Genomic DNA, 16,620 nt, shown 5'->3' with positions numbered 1-16,620 from the left:
GGCATATAAATGTCACAAGCCTGGGTTTTCCATCTCCAGCCACACAGGTGCTGATCTGTCCTTGCATTTGGAAAGGCTGAATTGAAGAGATGAGTCGTGCACTGGGTGCTGCACGTTGGCAAATTCAGCTTTGGTGTGCTACCAGAGGGAGCAGGTTTCAAAGGCAGTGACTTTTCCTGAGCAAAATGTCTCCTGCAACTAAAATTAAGGAGAGCCCACAAAACTGTCTCCACTCAACTGGCTTTCTCTGGAAGCAGCAACGAGCCTGCATTCTCAAACTGGAATGCACGTCACCTTTAGTCTCCTGACTAAGCCAGTCCTACCCAGTTCTCCTCATTCTGTGGTTTGATTGTAACACATCCCATTAATGAAAAGAGTCAGACTTTCCCATTTCACCACAGCCAGTGATTAGCACTGGACTGAGTGGGTCACTTTGCTGAGTTACTCTTTCCAGAGCTGCATTTGCTGCCACTGGGCTATTTAGGGGACACGTTGTGACATTAGAGTGGAGCATTTCAGCTGTGGGACATTTGCTGCAGCAGCTTTCCCTGCTGCTCTGCTCTGCACGCTGTGGTCTCTTTGGGGACATTGTCCTTTATTACATTTAGCAGAATGGCCACGCTCATCCTTGAGGGAAGTCACAGACTATTTGACAAGGACAAAAAATTATCAACATGTACTCCCAAGCTAAGCATTGATTAGATAAAAGAATTAAAATATAATAATATTTCAATGGTTTAGCAAGGAACAATTTCTTCTGAACATTTTTATCTGATACTGGAGCTATCATTACAGAAGAAATGATACTTCAGAAGGTCTAAAACTATCAGCGAGCATCAGTCGTCATAAAAAAAGAAGTTTTAATAAAAACTGTATGTGCTTCAGCCTCAAAGTGGCACATTAAAAAAAATAATAGCTCCTGCATGCAATGACATCAGGCTCTGAGAGAAACCCAGCAGAAACTGTGGCATCTCTTCTTCATTGATTACTCCATAACAACAGCTGAAAATTACAATTTTTCCAGGCTATAAAATGCCTAGCACTCCAAATTCTACACCAGCAGCAAAAATCTCCTCCCTGTCTGTGAGCTGTTGTATCTGTAATAGAGACCCTGCATTACCAAGCTTTCTAATTCTTCCCAAATGCAGAAGCTCTCATTCAATGCTGCAGCTGTTGGGGAGGAAATCAGAAATAGCAGAAGGCGGATTAGTTGATAATGTACCAGTTCTTCCCCAGCAAATGCTGGCACCTGCGTTTTACACTCTCCTCTTTCCCTCAGCCCAGGAAAAGATCACTTGGTTTCTTTGGCAGGCAATTTATAGGCTTTAGTGATTGTGGAACTGCAAAAGGATTAGAATTTGTTATAATAGCCCCTTCTTCCTGAGAGCAAAAGTTAAAACTGAGGCCCACTTTACAGCAAGAATCAGGGACCATGTAAGTAAAGATTAAGCGTGTGCAGCTTGATGAGACTCAACAGGGAAGAGATAACTACACATGCTGGCACTCCATTTACAAGGAAATCCCTGCAGATAATCTGTAGGAGCATTCTGGCTTCCATAAGCTCAAATCCCTTGACCACTGGCTCAAATCCAGTCAAGGCTGATTATGATAAAGACTACTCTCTGCATTTCTAGGAGAACTTTTTTCCTAAGACCGCTAAACATTCTAATTATTAAATTAGCAAGACCCAAAATCAAGCAAGAAGTAATAGGATTTCCATGCAGTGGAGGAAACAGGATATGGTCTTATGCAAAGGGACAGGCCCAAGAACAGATCCTATTCTACACTCTGCCTTCCTATTCTTAGTACATTATTAATTCTGGAAAGATGCAGATAAAAAATACGGAATGCCCTTAATGGACAAAGATTTCTAGTTTGAAATCTGCAGGTAGTTAGGGAAGCAGATAGAGCAAGGATGAAAACATTCATGACATGGTTAGAGTGGGTATCATTAAACAGAAAACAATCAAAAAAACCTTAGAGTTTTCAGTTAAATCTACAAAATCCAAACTCACCTACAATCTACAGTTGCTACAGAAGCAAGGTTTTCTCCTTTTGCTTTTTACAAGCAGAAGCTGCAATAATAATTTTCCCTATTCTGTTCATGATATTCTTTCATTTGTGGCCCTTACTGCACAGTAACCAATTTTTATGTTCCCCCATAATAAAGCTTTTGCAAATGCTGTAAGTGCTTACAGCACCACACAGCAACACCTCCAGCATGAAGAACAGGCTGCACTCCTGATGGCTGCTCTGGGAGAAGTCGTACCTAACAACATAAATCCATGGGTACAACACACGATTTAGCAGCAGAGGACTGTCCAAAGAGTGTCCAAGGGGTGATAAAACATAAAACACTAACCCAAACATCACAGAAATAAAAGAAACCCTGTGGCATCACTGATCGTTAGCACAGATACACCCAGGAGTATGTTTGGAGCGCTTTCACAGCCCCCCGGATTTTGTAAAATCCCCGGTTTTGCATAGTCTGCTGCCTCCATGTGGTGACAGTCAGCGCTGGGCCACAATTCCCAGTGATCCTGAGTGAAATCCCCCAAGGAACACTTCAGCTGGTTGGGAAATCAGATTTCTACCCCTCCTCTGTCATCTCATTTCCCACCACTTCCACGGCCAAACCCCTCTTCAATCCACACTTTTGCTTTATTTACACCCCCTTTCTCCTGCTCTTCTCTGCTGCCACCACCACCTTCCTCTCCACAGCAGCCTAAACCCTTCAGATGCAGATTCACCCTTTGCCTCTGTTCCACTTACCTCGTTCCACCTGCAGCTTTTGGGAGAATGCTTTTCCTGAGAAAGGAAAGGAGGGCCGATTTCCTGGGATCTCCTTTCACCACACTGGGAAGCAGCTTCTAAATGGCAACAAAAATGACAGAACCCTGTGACTGTACTTTGGGTGCTCCCTGGGCACTGCAGTAGCTGTAACAGATATTAATGAGGGAAAAGGTTAGTCTTTGTGACAGGGGTTGACTTTTTCAGTAGTTTCTTTCTTCCTGAATTTTATTCTCGTTTTACTCTGTCCATCACTCAGCTGAAATGCTGGCCTTCTAGTGTGACAATTTTTTAATTATTTTTGTTTTCCAACTGGGCTATCTATTGTATAAACCCACATAGATCCCAGGAGCAACCAAACACTGCACTTCCAAGACTTTTATCCCCTAAAAGGAAAGCTATTAATGCTGCTTTAAAGTTAAGAAATCAGTTATTACAGAGAGTTAAAGGCATTATGGTCTCATAGAAACACAAAGTACCTGAGTTAACACAGGGAAGGTGAAGGTTGGGCAGAGCCTTCCAGGTCTCTGCACAGACAGAATCATCCTCAGCTGAAACACCTCTGGATGGGGCTGAATGAACGTGCTCAGCTTTACATTTATGTGAAATGTTAACCTCTGAACTCTGATACCCATTTTCAAGGTTCAGATCCACTCAAAGCACATATTAAGTCAACTGTTACCTAATACATTTTTGCTGGGCTGTGTGACCAACACAATAATTCACTGGTGTAACCTCTAACAATCAGTCAATACTGATGCCTCCTTTCTACTCTGAAAAATCCAAGGATGGCACAGTCCACAGACATCCAGCAAGGCATAAATGCAGTTACAGAAGAAGAATGTGGACTTGGACTCATGTTTTACCAATAATAAATTGGTTTCATGCAGAGTCCTCTGTGATGGTGCTCCCTCATAAACACCTGTTACCAAACTGGATTTATTTCCTTGCACAGTTATTTTTTTTGCATCAGTTGTTAGGAGTTTAAACAGCAGAGTTACTTTCTGATCTTTTCATGCACTGTTGGAGGATGAAATGTCTGTCATCATTCCTCTGGGGTCTGTTTTTGAGACGGCTGCAGGCTGGGGAGTGTTTAAACTCTCTCTAGCACGGCAACATTCCAGCCAAAAACGTCAAACCGCATCACTTCAGATTCTTCTCTGAAAGCGAAATTAGGTCAGAGGTGCGCTCCCAATCCATTTTATTTCTTGGAAGAACAGCCTTTGGGTTTGGCCCCGCGCAGCAGCTCCAGACTCAGGGCGGGACCAGCCAGGCCCGACCCGCCGCCATCTTGTCCCCCTCAGCCACGGGGACCACCCAGCAGAACCCCTGACCCTGCCCTTCCCAACACACCAAAACCCTATAAAAACATAACGTTTGAGGGTAATAGCAACACATAAAAGGGCTCTTTTCGAGGCAGACCAGCGCCCGGCGGCTGAGGGGTGCAGGGGCTGGGGAACGCCAGCCGCCCCTCAGGGCGCCCTCAGATCCGCTCGCTCTCTCCCGCCACCCCCGCGCCGTGAGGGCGGCTCTGAGGGCGGCTCTGAGGGCGGAGAGTCACAGCCACGGCAGCGCGCCCGGGGCAGGAGGAGGAGGAGGAAGAGAAGGAGGATGAGGAAGCCCCGGCCGCCCTCACTCCCCGCCCTACCGGGGCCGCCAGCGCCGTCCCCCGGCGAGGCGCGGGCAGCCTCGGCCATGTGTGAGGAAGGAGCCGCCAAGCTGCGCCTGAAGCCCCGGACGGCGCCGCCCGCCCGCGGCCGGGAGCGCAGCCCCGGCCCCGAGCCCCCGCCGCGGCCCCAGTGAGTCGGGGCCGGGGGGATCGGATCGGTCCTGGGGGACCGAATCGGCTCCGGGGGGATCGGATCGGCTCCGGAGGCCAGGGCGCACCGCCCCGGCGAGTCGCGGCGTTTCGCGGTCACATCTGTGTCTGTTAAAGGTTATTTCATAAAACAGCGCCCGTAGCGCCTTTAAAATATAGAGATAAAGCTGCAGGATAGAGCACAGCGTGCTCCACGCCTTCCGCACGTTCCTCGGCACAGAGCAGCACTAGCGAGGACAGGGCCTGAGAAACGCCAATGTGTGAAAACTCAGTTTTCTTTCCTCCAGCATACGGCTCACAGGAGCGCAGAAATATTTCCTGTTTTCCCCAGCCCTGGAGTTCGAGCCCGGGGGCTCAGCCGTGTCCCTTCCACACGGGCTGTGAGAGGCTGATCACTCTATTTTTTGAGGGCATGTTGTTTCCAGTTTCTTCCCTGTACAGCTTCATTCTTGGACAGCGACCCAAGAAAACGCATCAGGGAGAATGCTGGAAATACCGCTGTGACATAAACTCCATCCTTCCCTTGGAATTGTCTTTATACAACATTACCTTTTAGTGCTTATGGTTCCTAGGATCAATTAAATCGAGTTGTTTGGGAAGATGATCAGTAATTTCAAATAGCAGTGTGGGAATGTCCAGACATACATGGGAACTGATGCAATTGCCACCCTCAGTGCAAACACTTCCATGATTTCTGTGCTCGGCAGGTGTTATGTTTGGTTTTTGAGAAGATAAAACAGTGGCTGCACTTAACTGTTTCACTTGGAAGTGAAGATAGTGATAGATACCTACTGCTCATTTGTTACAAGCAGAAAGGAAAGCATTTAGACATTCATTTTTTGCTAGCTGCACAAATTACATAAGTCATATAAAGCTGCAAAAAATAGTTTGCAGGCTCAATAATGTCTTTGTGTTCCAGAAAAAAGAGGCAAACTGGTATCAGTGGTAAGAGTATTTTCTTTGTTCTCTCTCACCTTCAAACTATTGGACCGTGTCTTTACAGGGCGTCGACTGACAGATGTTCCTGGTTTGAAAAGGAAGAATTAAATGAGTGTGAAAAAACCTGGCTTTTGCTCCTGAAAGACATCAGTCAAGATTCACAGTGCACAAACTGGGACACAGTGCCCAGCTTTCCAGAGTTCTTGGAAAAGGTAGCATGCTGTATCCTTGTTTTTGCACTTTGTTCCTGCTTCCCATAGCGACAGCCTGCTTAATGGGAAACAACATGAAATAGCTTTTAGAGATGTGGGGTTTCAGCTCCTTAATCTCTGTGTGCAGTGGCGTGGCTGGGCATGGTGTGGCAGGGAATATAAGGACAGCTAAAGAGGCTTTTCTTGCAGTACAGCAAATTCTTTCCAACATTTTGTGAGAAGAGGGAGCCTGTGTAAGGATCCTGATTGCCATAAACACCAGCATCTCCCTAAGGCATGAAACTGGAAAAGGCAAGCCGTAATGGAGGGGTTAATTGCACAGAACCCACCCTGACATCACTCCAGTGGCATTAGGCAAGATCTCAACAAAAAAAATCAGTCTTTATAAAGTACTTTTTCCCCCCTGAAGGGCAGCAGGTTGTTGTTTTCATCCTTAGTCTCTCTGGAACATGAGTGCCCATGGTATCCATTTAGAAGTGCTGAGGGAAGACCCATATTCCATCAGCTCCAGGAAGCTCCTGCAGGAGGGACACAAATAAAATGTTCTTTTCTTTCCTCTAGCTCAGCTTTCTCAGTATTTGCAATGTGTTCTCAAAGCCTGGGTTTAGGTATTGACTGAGCTACATTTGCTTAAGACATTCTCTGTGTGTGTGTTGTAGAAACAACAGGAAAAGAGTCCAGAACACCAGGAAGTCTTTACAGTTGGAACAAAAGACTTTCAGTGGGTATCATTCCCATCTTTTCACAAAGAAAAATGTCTGAACCCCAAGGATCTGAGCTCCCAGCAGCCAACACAGAGCCAGAGCAATGAATTACATAAAGGACAGGGCCAAGCAGATGAACTGAAGAGTTTATCATCCACAGCTGAGAAAACCTGCAGGGGAACCAGTACAGATCAAGCCAAAAGTGCATCTGGGGCAGACACAAAAGGGGTTTCAGAGCTGGATGCGAGTCCCAAGTCATGCAAACTCCCTGGGCACAGCAGCTCAGCACAGCCCTCAGCATCGGCACAAAGCCCTGCAGCAGCTCTGAGCCCTCAGCAGCACCACACAGGGGCTGTACAGAGCAGCAGGGCACGCGGGACAGAGAAGGGGGAGGAACAGCCTCAAATCCAGACACAGCACGGGGAGCTTCCAGCAGGGGAGGCCACAGGGGTGCCTGCAGAGAAGCCTCAGCTCGGGAGCGCTGCTGGGGCTGAGAGCCACGAGGAGAAGCTGGAAAAGCAGAGCGAGGCAGCTTCAGCTCTTGACAGCTGTCCCATGTGTCTGATGCAGTTTAGTGGAAGGTAAGTTTGTGTTTTGGTTTTTTTTCATGACTTTCCCATAAATGAACCACAGCACGTTCTGGATGCATCCTCTATATTCAGAATAACAAAAGCAGACAAAACTTCTACTGTAAGGTCCTTTTTAACTGTCACAATTACATACTTTAATTCCATTTACAAGTTGAGTATCTGCCTTACAGTAAAAAATGTTAACACAATTTCATAGTACTTAAGCTGTCAGAGTTGCTGAAAATGTTCTTTTCCACAGGACCTCTAACCTTGCAAGCTCTGTTGGGGGCCACTTTCCCTGTTGTCGGGGGCTGAACAGAGAGACAAAGGAATGGCTACATTAATATTTAGACAATTTTGGTCATTCTGTCGAGAGACTTAGACAGAAAGGCTTAAAATGCATCAGGTCTGTGCTGCTCAGCTGCAGTGTGAGCAGCAATAACAGCAAGGGTGGGAGGTTTTGGTAGAGGATTTGGGCACAGGACTGACTGCCCCACTAAGGTAGCAGAACACTTGTGGGAGGAAGTAAAGGACAGGCAGTAGAAGGAGGTGACTGTTTGTGTGTTTGCAGACTCTCCCAGCTGGACATCGATGGGCACCTTGCCAGGTGCTTGTCTGAAAGTGCAGATGATGTCATGTGGTAAATCCAGAGGAGGGGAGAGCACAGCAACCAGGCCAAGGATGAAGCTTTCTCAAAGGAAAAATGTGTCAAGGAAGCACATCCCTGTCTGACTTAAACCAGGAACCCAACAGAAGGATAAGTGCCACCTGCCTTTTTGGTTTTGGTTTTTTCTTCTTTTAAAGCCTCTCAAATGCACATAAAGCAGTTCTAGTTCTGACAGTGGTGCTCTGGGATGTCCCAGACACCCCCAGGGCAATCAGGCTTGGTACTCCTGAAGAAATGCACTACTGGAAATCCCTCAAGCTTTGTCTGATGCACCAGAGCTCTGAATCTCTCAGGACAGAAGAAAGCAGCTGAGCAAGAGACAACTGTTACTTACTGTATTATTTTTTTTCTAAACAGATAATCTATGAAAAGAAACTCAGTTAAAAAGTAATTGGAATTTGGCTTTTGTTGTTTTAATACCTAAGAAAGTATAATTGTACAATTGATGCTGGGAGTGTACCTATGTAAGAGAAAACACAGCCCAGACCAGCTAGAGGGTGTGGGGATTTTATGTTTCTGAAGGAGCCCAGCTAAATTCAGAACCTTACAGTGCAGGTTAAGTCAGTATCAGCGTTAACCAGGTGATTAATATGGCTGGGCTAATTAGGCTGCAGTGTGACAGTGCTGAGCTGCACAGTGAGATTCAGCAGGGCCAAAAGAGCTGATTTTGGTACCAGCTGCACACAGCCCCCCAGGCACCGTGGAGGGCTCCGAGCAGGGACTGCCCCGAGCTGCTGGGGCTGGGGGGCTCAGGAGCTCAGCTGCTCTTCCGTCACTCCTCCAGAGGAGCAGGGGAACACTTGCTAAGCCTGGGAATGACAATCCATGACACTTAGTGACAGCTCAGTAACCACAACCCAAGGGACGAGAGCACGAGCCTGCTCTGGTTTATTTCCTCGGGCCTGAGCTGGGATCCAGAGATGGAATAAACCCAGAGAACAGTATCAAAATACAGGGAGGCTCCTGGAGATTTAACTTACAGTGGGTCTGTTTCAGAGGCTGGACACAGCCCCTTTCACTGATAAATAATAACAGTCTATTAACTTTTTCATTAAAGTCTTTAATAGATGTGCAAGAATATAAATGATCTCAGCTGTTATGGATTAGTATACCATCTTCTGCACAATTAAAACTGGTCAGCAAAGATCCCAACTAATTAATTATACAAAACTACAAGAACATATTTACTGTTTTACAATCATTAAATTAGCTAGAATTTTCATTTACTATTTCAAATAAGACAACTATATATCATTACCAGATCCATTTGTAATATATTAGGATTTTTTTTTCCAAACCACACATTTAATTACATCCTTCATTTTCTTTTATTTATAAAACAAGTACTTTATATAAAAAATTTCCCCTTCATCATGAACAGAACATTATTCAAACACTTGCACATGAGCAACCAAACTTGTACCCAGCAAACTATTTGGCAACACAGCAACATTGTAAATGCCTGTAAATTCTTAAATAAAAATCGAATAGTCTTTACAATGTTTGATTAGCAAAATGTGTCTTTCTATTCTTCCTTCCCTCCCTCCCAAAATGTTCTGAAACCTGGAAAAAAAAAGGTTAAAAAAAACCCCAGCCCACATTTCTAATATTTCCAGTTTAAAGTTCCATGCCCTGGCATGTCAAAGGACAGCTGAACCTGGCACAGTTCATTCATGAGCTGCCTGCAGTCACTCTGATCACTACTGATTAGCTTTAGTACCAGGGGAGTTCAAACACTGAACGGGAAATTATTCAGGGGAAATAAAATAAGAGGGAAAGGGGGAAAAAGGAGCAATTAAAAATGTCAGATTACATTTAAAAGGTAATGTTGCCTTTAGTAGATAATAAAGTATCTAAAGTCCAGGCATTTGAGGCAAGTACTTTTTACTAGTTAAATTATTTAGTGTTGATTAAAACACATTTTGCTGAATATGAAAAGCTACAGTCCAACAGAGAAACCCACAACTGAAACCTGAATGGGATTCATAGAACTAAACAACCACAGGTCTGCGGAATTGTGGCTACGGAGGGGATACAAAACCTAGATTGTTAATCAATGATTAATTGACTATTTCAAACAATGTTTTGGCAGTCTGGTCCTAGCACCTCATGACTCGGATGTGAATCCCAAAGATGTCATGTTCAGCACCTAATGCAATGCTGTACCCTGAGAAAACCATAGGTTAATGTAAAGAAAGTGAAAGTGTCACAATTTCTCCTGTGTTTTCCACCCAGTCAGGGGAGATGCCAGCACAGGGGGTTTGTTTTCCCTTCCCCCAGCAGCCCTGGAGCCCGGCCCGAGGCAGCAGAGCCTCCTGCTGGGCTCCAAGTCCTCCCCAGCCCCTGGCTCCCCTGGCACCCCCAGCTCCCACCAGAAGGGATTCCACAGTTGTCTTTTGCTCCTTCCAATTTCTTAGGTATTTGTTTTTCTGCCTTTAAATAATTGTACTGCTTTGATGCAAATCCTTTCGCTGGAAGATCCCATTCTCTGCTGCAGAATGATTAGTTATTAATGCACACTGAGCAACTGTAAGCAGGCAGTTTATCATAAGCAGGAGGTGTGCTTTATCAGGAAAGTGGATTTGACCTTATGGTTATTCTAGATTTACTACTTTAAGGCTATGCTTTACTATGCTTTTGCTCTACATCTGAATATTTGTACTGTTGATAAAAATACTTTTCAAAAATCTAATATACAACACAATATCATTGTAGGTGTAGGCACTGCTTAAGTATGTTCAGAAATCCTTTGTGTGCAAATTTAGTTTTCTTCAATCTCTACGTTTTGGTAAATTTGGAGTTTAAGACAATAGATTCTGTAATTGATACCGTAAATTCTAATTTGGAATTAAGCTCACTGAGTCACTCTGCATTCCAAATTCTGTAAAAATGCAACTAAACATCAGGCTGCAGCTGTGAACTGTATGTTTCAGATGGAATTGTACTTAATATTAACAAGCAGAACTTACCAGGTGTAAGAACGTCCCAAATATGCAATAATCCTTCAATGCAGTTTATCCATTTAGGCACTTAAATCTTGTACCCAAATTTATGTTTTGATTGCTAATAAAACACAACTCCTTTTAAATATATCTGAGATGTTTAGACAGGTACCACTTGTGAAAAAAGGCATCAAAAATAAGCTTCAACACCACTGTAATATATTTTATTCTTCAGGATGTTACACTGTAATACTCTTCAACTGGGAGCTCATTGCATCAAATGTTTGTAGAAAGTGTGTGGATCTCAAAGTTTCTCGTGATCTCCTTCTGCAGGGATGCAATGAACCTTTCAATCCTTCATGAAACAGGCACAAAATGCAAATTCCTTCATTAATGAAGCCAGTTGTGTCAGTGCCCAGAACTTAAGCATCACTAAGTGGCAGAGGACACCCACCAAAATCATAATTCTCTTCTTTGATTTTCAGCAGCAAATTTGTTTTTAGATCATTGGTCTCCATCCAAAGTGACCAGTCCCCAGCCTCGCATGCATATACTGTAGTTAAGGATAAATTAATGTCATTCACACTGTCCCCAACGAGGTCATTCCTTCATACTGTTTCTTCTGTTGACAGCAACAATGGATTAATATATTCAAATCCTTCAAATTCTGACTGATCTATTCGCTTTATTATATCTCTGAAAAACAAATGAGAGCAGCGTTTACTTTACCAGAACACTGGGCAGCCTTCCATCATATAATAAGTTATGCAAGATACAAAGAATTTCAAATTTACTGCAACATGACTAAGTTCTAATGGCAAGGACATAGCTGTGGGAAAGAGTAAAGGTAAGAAGATTTTGAGAAGCAAGATAGTAAAAGGTTTTAAGCTTAATAACTTATTAAGTGTATGAAGTGTATGAAGTGTATTGTCAACAGAAAGAAGACAAGCAAACATTGTGTGGAGCAGGTGTACTTTAAATAACTGGCTGAAGCAGCTGTCTGTAAGCTTTAGCAATATGCTATTGGCTAAAAAGTGTTCAAGATGCTCTGTAACAAAGTCTCGGGCTGCAGCAAGGGAAATACAGGTTGGGTATTGGGAAGAAGTTTTTACAGAAAGGTGATAAAGTTCTGGAATGGCTGCCCAGGGAGGTGCTGGAGTCCCCATCCCTGGGTGTGTTTAACAAAGCCTGGATGTGGCACTGGGCGCCAGGGTTGAGCTGAGGGGTTGGGGCTGGATTGGACTCCATGGTCTTAAAGGTCTCTTCCACCCTGGGGATTCTGAGAATTTGGGGGAATTCTGTGAATTTGGGGGAATTTTGGGAATTCCCAGGAACCGGGGAGGTGCTGGAGTCCCCATCCCTGGGTGTGTTTAACACAGCCTGGGTGTGGCACTGGGTGCCAGGCTTGAGTTCAGGGGTTGGGGCTGGGTTTGACTCGATGATCTTTAAGGTCTCTTCCAACCCAGTGATTCTGTGAATTCTGTGAAAGAAATCTTTGGCTGCTGCTGGCTGTACATGAGCTTTTGCCAGCTTCCTACTGTCTCAACCACATGATGAGGCTGATGCTGCAATAGAAGCTCAAGGAACGGACCCCAGCAGTCCCATCCCCTTCGTGAGAAGAAAAAACTAACCACACCAACACACACAGCCTCTCAGTGATTTTCAGAGAATCTATGAATTCGTTCCTAGACATACTCATCATCTGGGGTGAGCTGCACGGGCTCGCTGGTGAACTGCGTGTCGAAGTTATCCAAGCCGTAATCGTCCGTGATCTGCGGCTGGAACGGGGGCGTCGTCTGCTTCTTCTCCAGCTACCCAAAATGTGGGGCAAAGGACAGAATTACTGAGTGCAAGAGTCACAGCATCCCTCAGCAAACTCAAATCCAGCTGCTGTCAATGCTATTGGGAAGGAACATCAAGATACCAAGTAGTACGCCCTACAAGCCAGGCAACAGACGGCAATAGAGTTACTGCTCTGCATTTCAAAATAAAAATCCACAAATAATTCAGCCTTCTAGGCTTTCTCTAAATTGGTAGATTAGATTCTGGACTGATAAATTCCCACTGTACTGCAATACAGCAGTCAGCACAATATATTTACTTTTGTTCCTGAGAAATCGACCTACTTTTCTTCCTGCATTTGTGTGCAATCTGTCACACAGTCCAATTCACAGTAGCACAGACACCAACATTCTGACATTTCTACTCAGTTTAAAAACTGTCTGGCTACAAATCTCCATGATCTAACTTAGGACAGGTAAGTGTGGTGAGAGTGAGCAGTAGTTACCACTGACCAAAATGAACACCTGCATTACCAACATCAGATAAAAACCTGATTTTAAGGCCAGGATCTCTCATGATGCTCGGTACAGAGCAAACAAAACAGAGAATAAATCCCAGAAAAATCTTGGATTTCAAGTTTCAGACAAGAGCATGGGAAGTACAGATGGAGAGAGGAGGAAATTGTGAAACTGTCACAGGGTGGTGCATTAACACATCAAAATCCCATCGATGATCAGGTCTGGGAAAGCACCATGAAATCAAAGTCCTGAGGAAGAGATAAACAGCTCCTCCCAAACAAGAATGGCAACGTGAAGGAATCAGCAAAATGAATATTTAAAAACTGAAGCAGGATGGCAGGACTGTCCCTGTGAGCTGTTACCACACACTCACATCCAACAGCCAGGCATTCTTCCACAAGGGGCTAAACATCAGACTTCCTCCTTAGTTACACTCAGGACAGCATAAAAGCCCACAGAGAAAACCTGCAGCCTTTAACTTGAGGAAATGAATGAAAAACCAGGTGGTGCAGCTCTGGAAAACCCCTGCAAACAGGAGATGTGGCTTTGTAGTTCTCACTCCAGAATCTAATGGTTAAACACCATGGAACAGGCACTGAGGTAAGAACAGACTGAATATCCCAAACCAACCCAAAAAAGAACTGCCCTGGATGCTGCAGAGCCATCCCACACCAGAGTGAGCAATCTCAAGTGTTCTGGGCTGTGCCACACACTCTGGATGACTAACACCAGGAAAAATGTTCCTGGGCTGTGTGCTCACTCTCCTTGTATTTATTTTTCCATTTAGCTCAAGCTTCTCACAGAACAAGTTTTAAAGTCAGTGTTAGACTCGTTTCCTTATGCTATAACTTGAAAAGATTTGGAAAAGCTTTTAAAGTCCAAATGTTTTCTTTGAAATGCAGCTGGTGAGTAGGAGATTCTAATAACTAAAAAAGCTTTCCAAGTATTTTCTCATTTTTTCCTGAGTACGTTTGCCAAAACTTATTAGAAATTTAACTTCAAATTTCTCTGACGTTGATCCTCCTGAGCAGTACTGTCCTAATCATATCCCAAAACAGCTCACCTAAATCTTCCTTTTAAAAAAAAACAAACCCAGGCATTTAATATTAAAGCTTTCAGCCATAAAAATATGTTAGAAAATGTAAAAATTCAATCAGCATAAGAAGTACTAATTTTGATGAAGAGTTTTTTCTACAAACAAACAAAATACAAACCCAACAGTTGTGGTTTTCCCTCTCTGTCTCAAAAAACTGCAAAGCAGAACAAACTGCAGGACATGATGTTCTGCTCCATACCCCCAGGTGAGCTGCACTGGGGAACCACAAGATAGCAAAAAAACCCCAAAAACCAAACAAAAAACAAACAAACAAACTAACTAACTAATCAAAACCCTACAACAAACCAAAAGAAACCCCACTAAGGTTGAAGAGAGAACTCCAAGCAAGGGATGTCTGACAAAATTAAGGACAGCCCTCATTACTGGGATAATTTGGTAAACATCAGGTGTTTTAAAGCACCAATTCCTTCTGCACCGTGTTCTCTGAAGAATGTTACAATGAAATTCAGAGCAGCAGCTTCAAAGGGAAAATGAAACTGTGCAGCTTTCTCTCATCTGAACCCTTTCATGTTAGTGCTGCCTCTTCCTACACTTCCCGCAGCCTTCCCAGACTATGGAAATACTACAGACACACTTTTCAATTGTTAACTACCTATTAAAAATGTAATGCTGGCAGGGAGGTGCTCCAGACTTTACAGCTTTATTGCTCAAAAGCCAATAAATGTTATGATGGCATTTCTGGGATGGTTCTGCGCTGAAGACAGAGGGTAACACAATTACCAAGCAGCAGAGGATTTAAAAACCAGCGTCAATAACTGTTATAATGGCATTTCTGGGATGGTTCTGCACTGAAGACAGGAGGTAACACAATTACCAAGCAGCAGAGGATTTAAAAACCCAATTTTGATACAATATTTGCTTGCAAACTCACTGAAATGCAAGTCATCTTCACCATGAATCAAAAACCTCCCTCACCTCAGCAGTACCAAAGAAAACCTGCAAAATGCAATCAGAGCCCCTTTGTAAACAACCCCCCTGCTCTCCTGCCACATCCCTGACAAGAGGGATCCTGCTCGCTCCTCCTCAGGTCACTGACAGCCACTGAAGAATCCCACTGATTTTAGGACTCGGAATTGGTAAATTCAGCTGGGTTTTGATTACTAGAGCCACTGCTTTGACATTCCCAGAATCCATTTTGCCAGTTTGCAACAGGGCTGTTCACATGCACACAACAAATAAATTAAGGACCGGTTCCTTCGGAGCGCCCAGAAGCACAAGGAGTGGTTTTTACCAGATCCCAGTCTATGCTGCGGAAAAACGTGTGAGACTTGATATCAGCAAATCCCGTCTGGGGCTGGCAGCCAAGCCTTTCTTTGGGATCCTGTGGAAAACAGACACTGGAATTACACTGCAAGCCACTTCCAGCCCACGTTTGCCAAAAGCCCACAGAGATGACTCCAGCATTCCCGTGACTCTGCAAACTCTGCTGGGATAAACACACTATGGCTAGCAAAGAATGCTTCATTTTTTATTTATTTTTTTAAATAAAACTCGTTTGAAACTTAATTTTTAAATGATTTTTACAACTTCTGCAAATAATTCATATCCTTCTTTTTTCCATTCATGATAATGGTTCTACGGATCTCAATCAGCTCAATTAAATGAGTAACAAGGATTACAGAAAAGAGTTTATAAACAAAGCTACAGTTATTTTTAAAAGCCTGCACCTAGTTGAACATCAAGTGGAATTCCCTCAGTAATTTTGAGACTAAGTGGGGTTTTTAACATAGAGGATACCAAGGTTTTACAGATTTTCTTAATAGTAAGCAGATTAACTTCTTAACTGTATCACTTTCAACAGGAAGCTCTGACTTCCAGCTTTCAGATGCTAAAAATAAGAGAATGTTACTTACCTTGTTTAAAAATCCTTTTAACACATGGGAAGCCTTGACAGAAAGAAACCTTGGAATCCGGATTGGCTTCTCCAGAATAACTGTGACAGGTTTAAAAACAGCAATACTGGGTTTTGGTTTGTGACACTGACCATGAATTCGATACAAACACTTATTATTTCAGCCTGGTACCAGTTAGAAAATGGAAGATAAAGTAATTTTAAAAAATCATGCAAACAAAAGGAGCTACAGGAACTCAAGCATAAATCAGCATAAATGTTGACCAAGAAGTACCAATTTTGATGAAGAGTTTTTTCTACAAATAAACAAAATAAAAATCCAATAAAAATCCAGTTGTCTTTTTCCCTCTCTCAAAAATAAACTGCAAAGCAGAACAAAGGCATTGGCATTGTTCTATTGACATTGCAAGATTTCCTAAGGGACGTGTTACCTTCATTACCTTTTGCTATTATTTGTTGTGTATAGAGAAAATAAAAGTTTCACTCCTCAGTATAGGGCAAAGTGTGATTTTCAACAGAAACTGATTTTCTATCAGGCCCTTCAAGAAGAACATGACATGTTCTGGTTCAGAACTGCAGGACTGCTTTCGAGAAGTGGAGTTGGCAGCATTGTGGGGTAACGCTGGGGAAGGGAACCCCAGCTGTGCCGTGCAAAGTGCCCATTTGGATTGTGTCCCCCCAAAAGCACCCCAAAGCCCCGAGGCTGTAC

The 16,620-nt window shown here is 43.6% G+C and overlaps 2 protein-coding genes across 5 annotated transcripts in view; one reads left to right on the top strand and one right to left on the bottom strand.

Moving 5' to 3' along the window:
- The first annotated feature begins 3,716 nt into the window (after positions 1–3,716).
- Positions 3,717–9,216, top strand: FAAP20 (FA core complex associated protein 20). The gene is made up of 4 exons (XM_038159584.1): positions 3,717–4,589; positions 5,613–5,760; positions 6,420–7,045; positions 7,605–9,216. The coding sequence occupies exons 1-4, from the start codon at positions 4,402–4,404 to the stop codon at positions 7,675–7,677; spliced, it is 1,035 nt and encodes a 344-aa protein (XP_038015512.1). The 5' UTR covers positions 3,717–4,401; the 3' UTR covers positions 7,678–9,216.
- Positions 8,740–16,620, bottom strand: part of PRKCZ (protein kinase C zeta) — a 42,013-nt gene continuing 34,132 nt past the window's right edge. For all 4 annotated transcript variants that reach the window (XM_038159580.1, XM_038159582.1, XM_038159581.1 and 1 more), the window contains 4 exons: positions 15,913–15,992; positions 15,291–15,380; positions 12,338–12,453; positions 8,740–11,338 (listed from right to left, as the gene is read on the bottom strand). In XM_038159580.1, coding sequence (XP_038015508.1) covers positions 11,251–11,338; positions 12,338–12,453; positions 15,291–15,380; positions 15,913–15,992 — 374 coding nt within the window. In that variant the 3' untranslated portion in view covers positions 8,740–11,250. The remainder of the gene's footprint in view (positions 11,339–12,337; positions 12,454–15,290; positions 15,381–15,912; positions 15,993–16,620) is intronic.

The sequence above is a fragment of the Motacilla alba genome, chromosome 21, assembly GCF_015832195.1.
Source record: "Motacilla alba alba isolate MOTALB_02 chromosome 21, Motacilla_alba_V1.0_pri, whole genome shotgun sequence".
In the NCBI taxonomy this organism is placed as follows: Eukaryota; Metazoa; Chordata; class Aves; order Passeriformes; family Motacillidae; genus Motacilla; species Motacilla alba.
This window is presented reverse-complemented; position numbering and strand designations above follow the sequence as displayed.

Excerpts from the sequence above, each read along its gene's own strand:
- FAAP20 (XM_038159584.1), top strand. The coding sequence starts at position 4,402 with ATGAGGAAGCCCCGGCCGCCCTCACTCCCCGCCCTACCGGGGCCGCCA. Across the intron at positions 5,761-6,419 it reads TTCCAGAGTTCTTGGAAAAG|AAACAACAGGAAAAGAGTCC; the intron begins GTAGCATGCTGT and ends TGTGTGTTGTAG. Across the intron at positions 7,046-7,604 it reads CTGATGCAGTTTAGTGGAAG|ACTCTCCCAGCTGGACATCG; the intron begins GTAAGTTTGTGT and ends GTGTGTTTGCAG.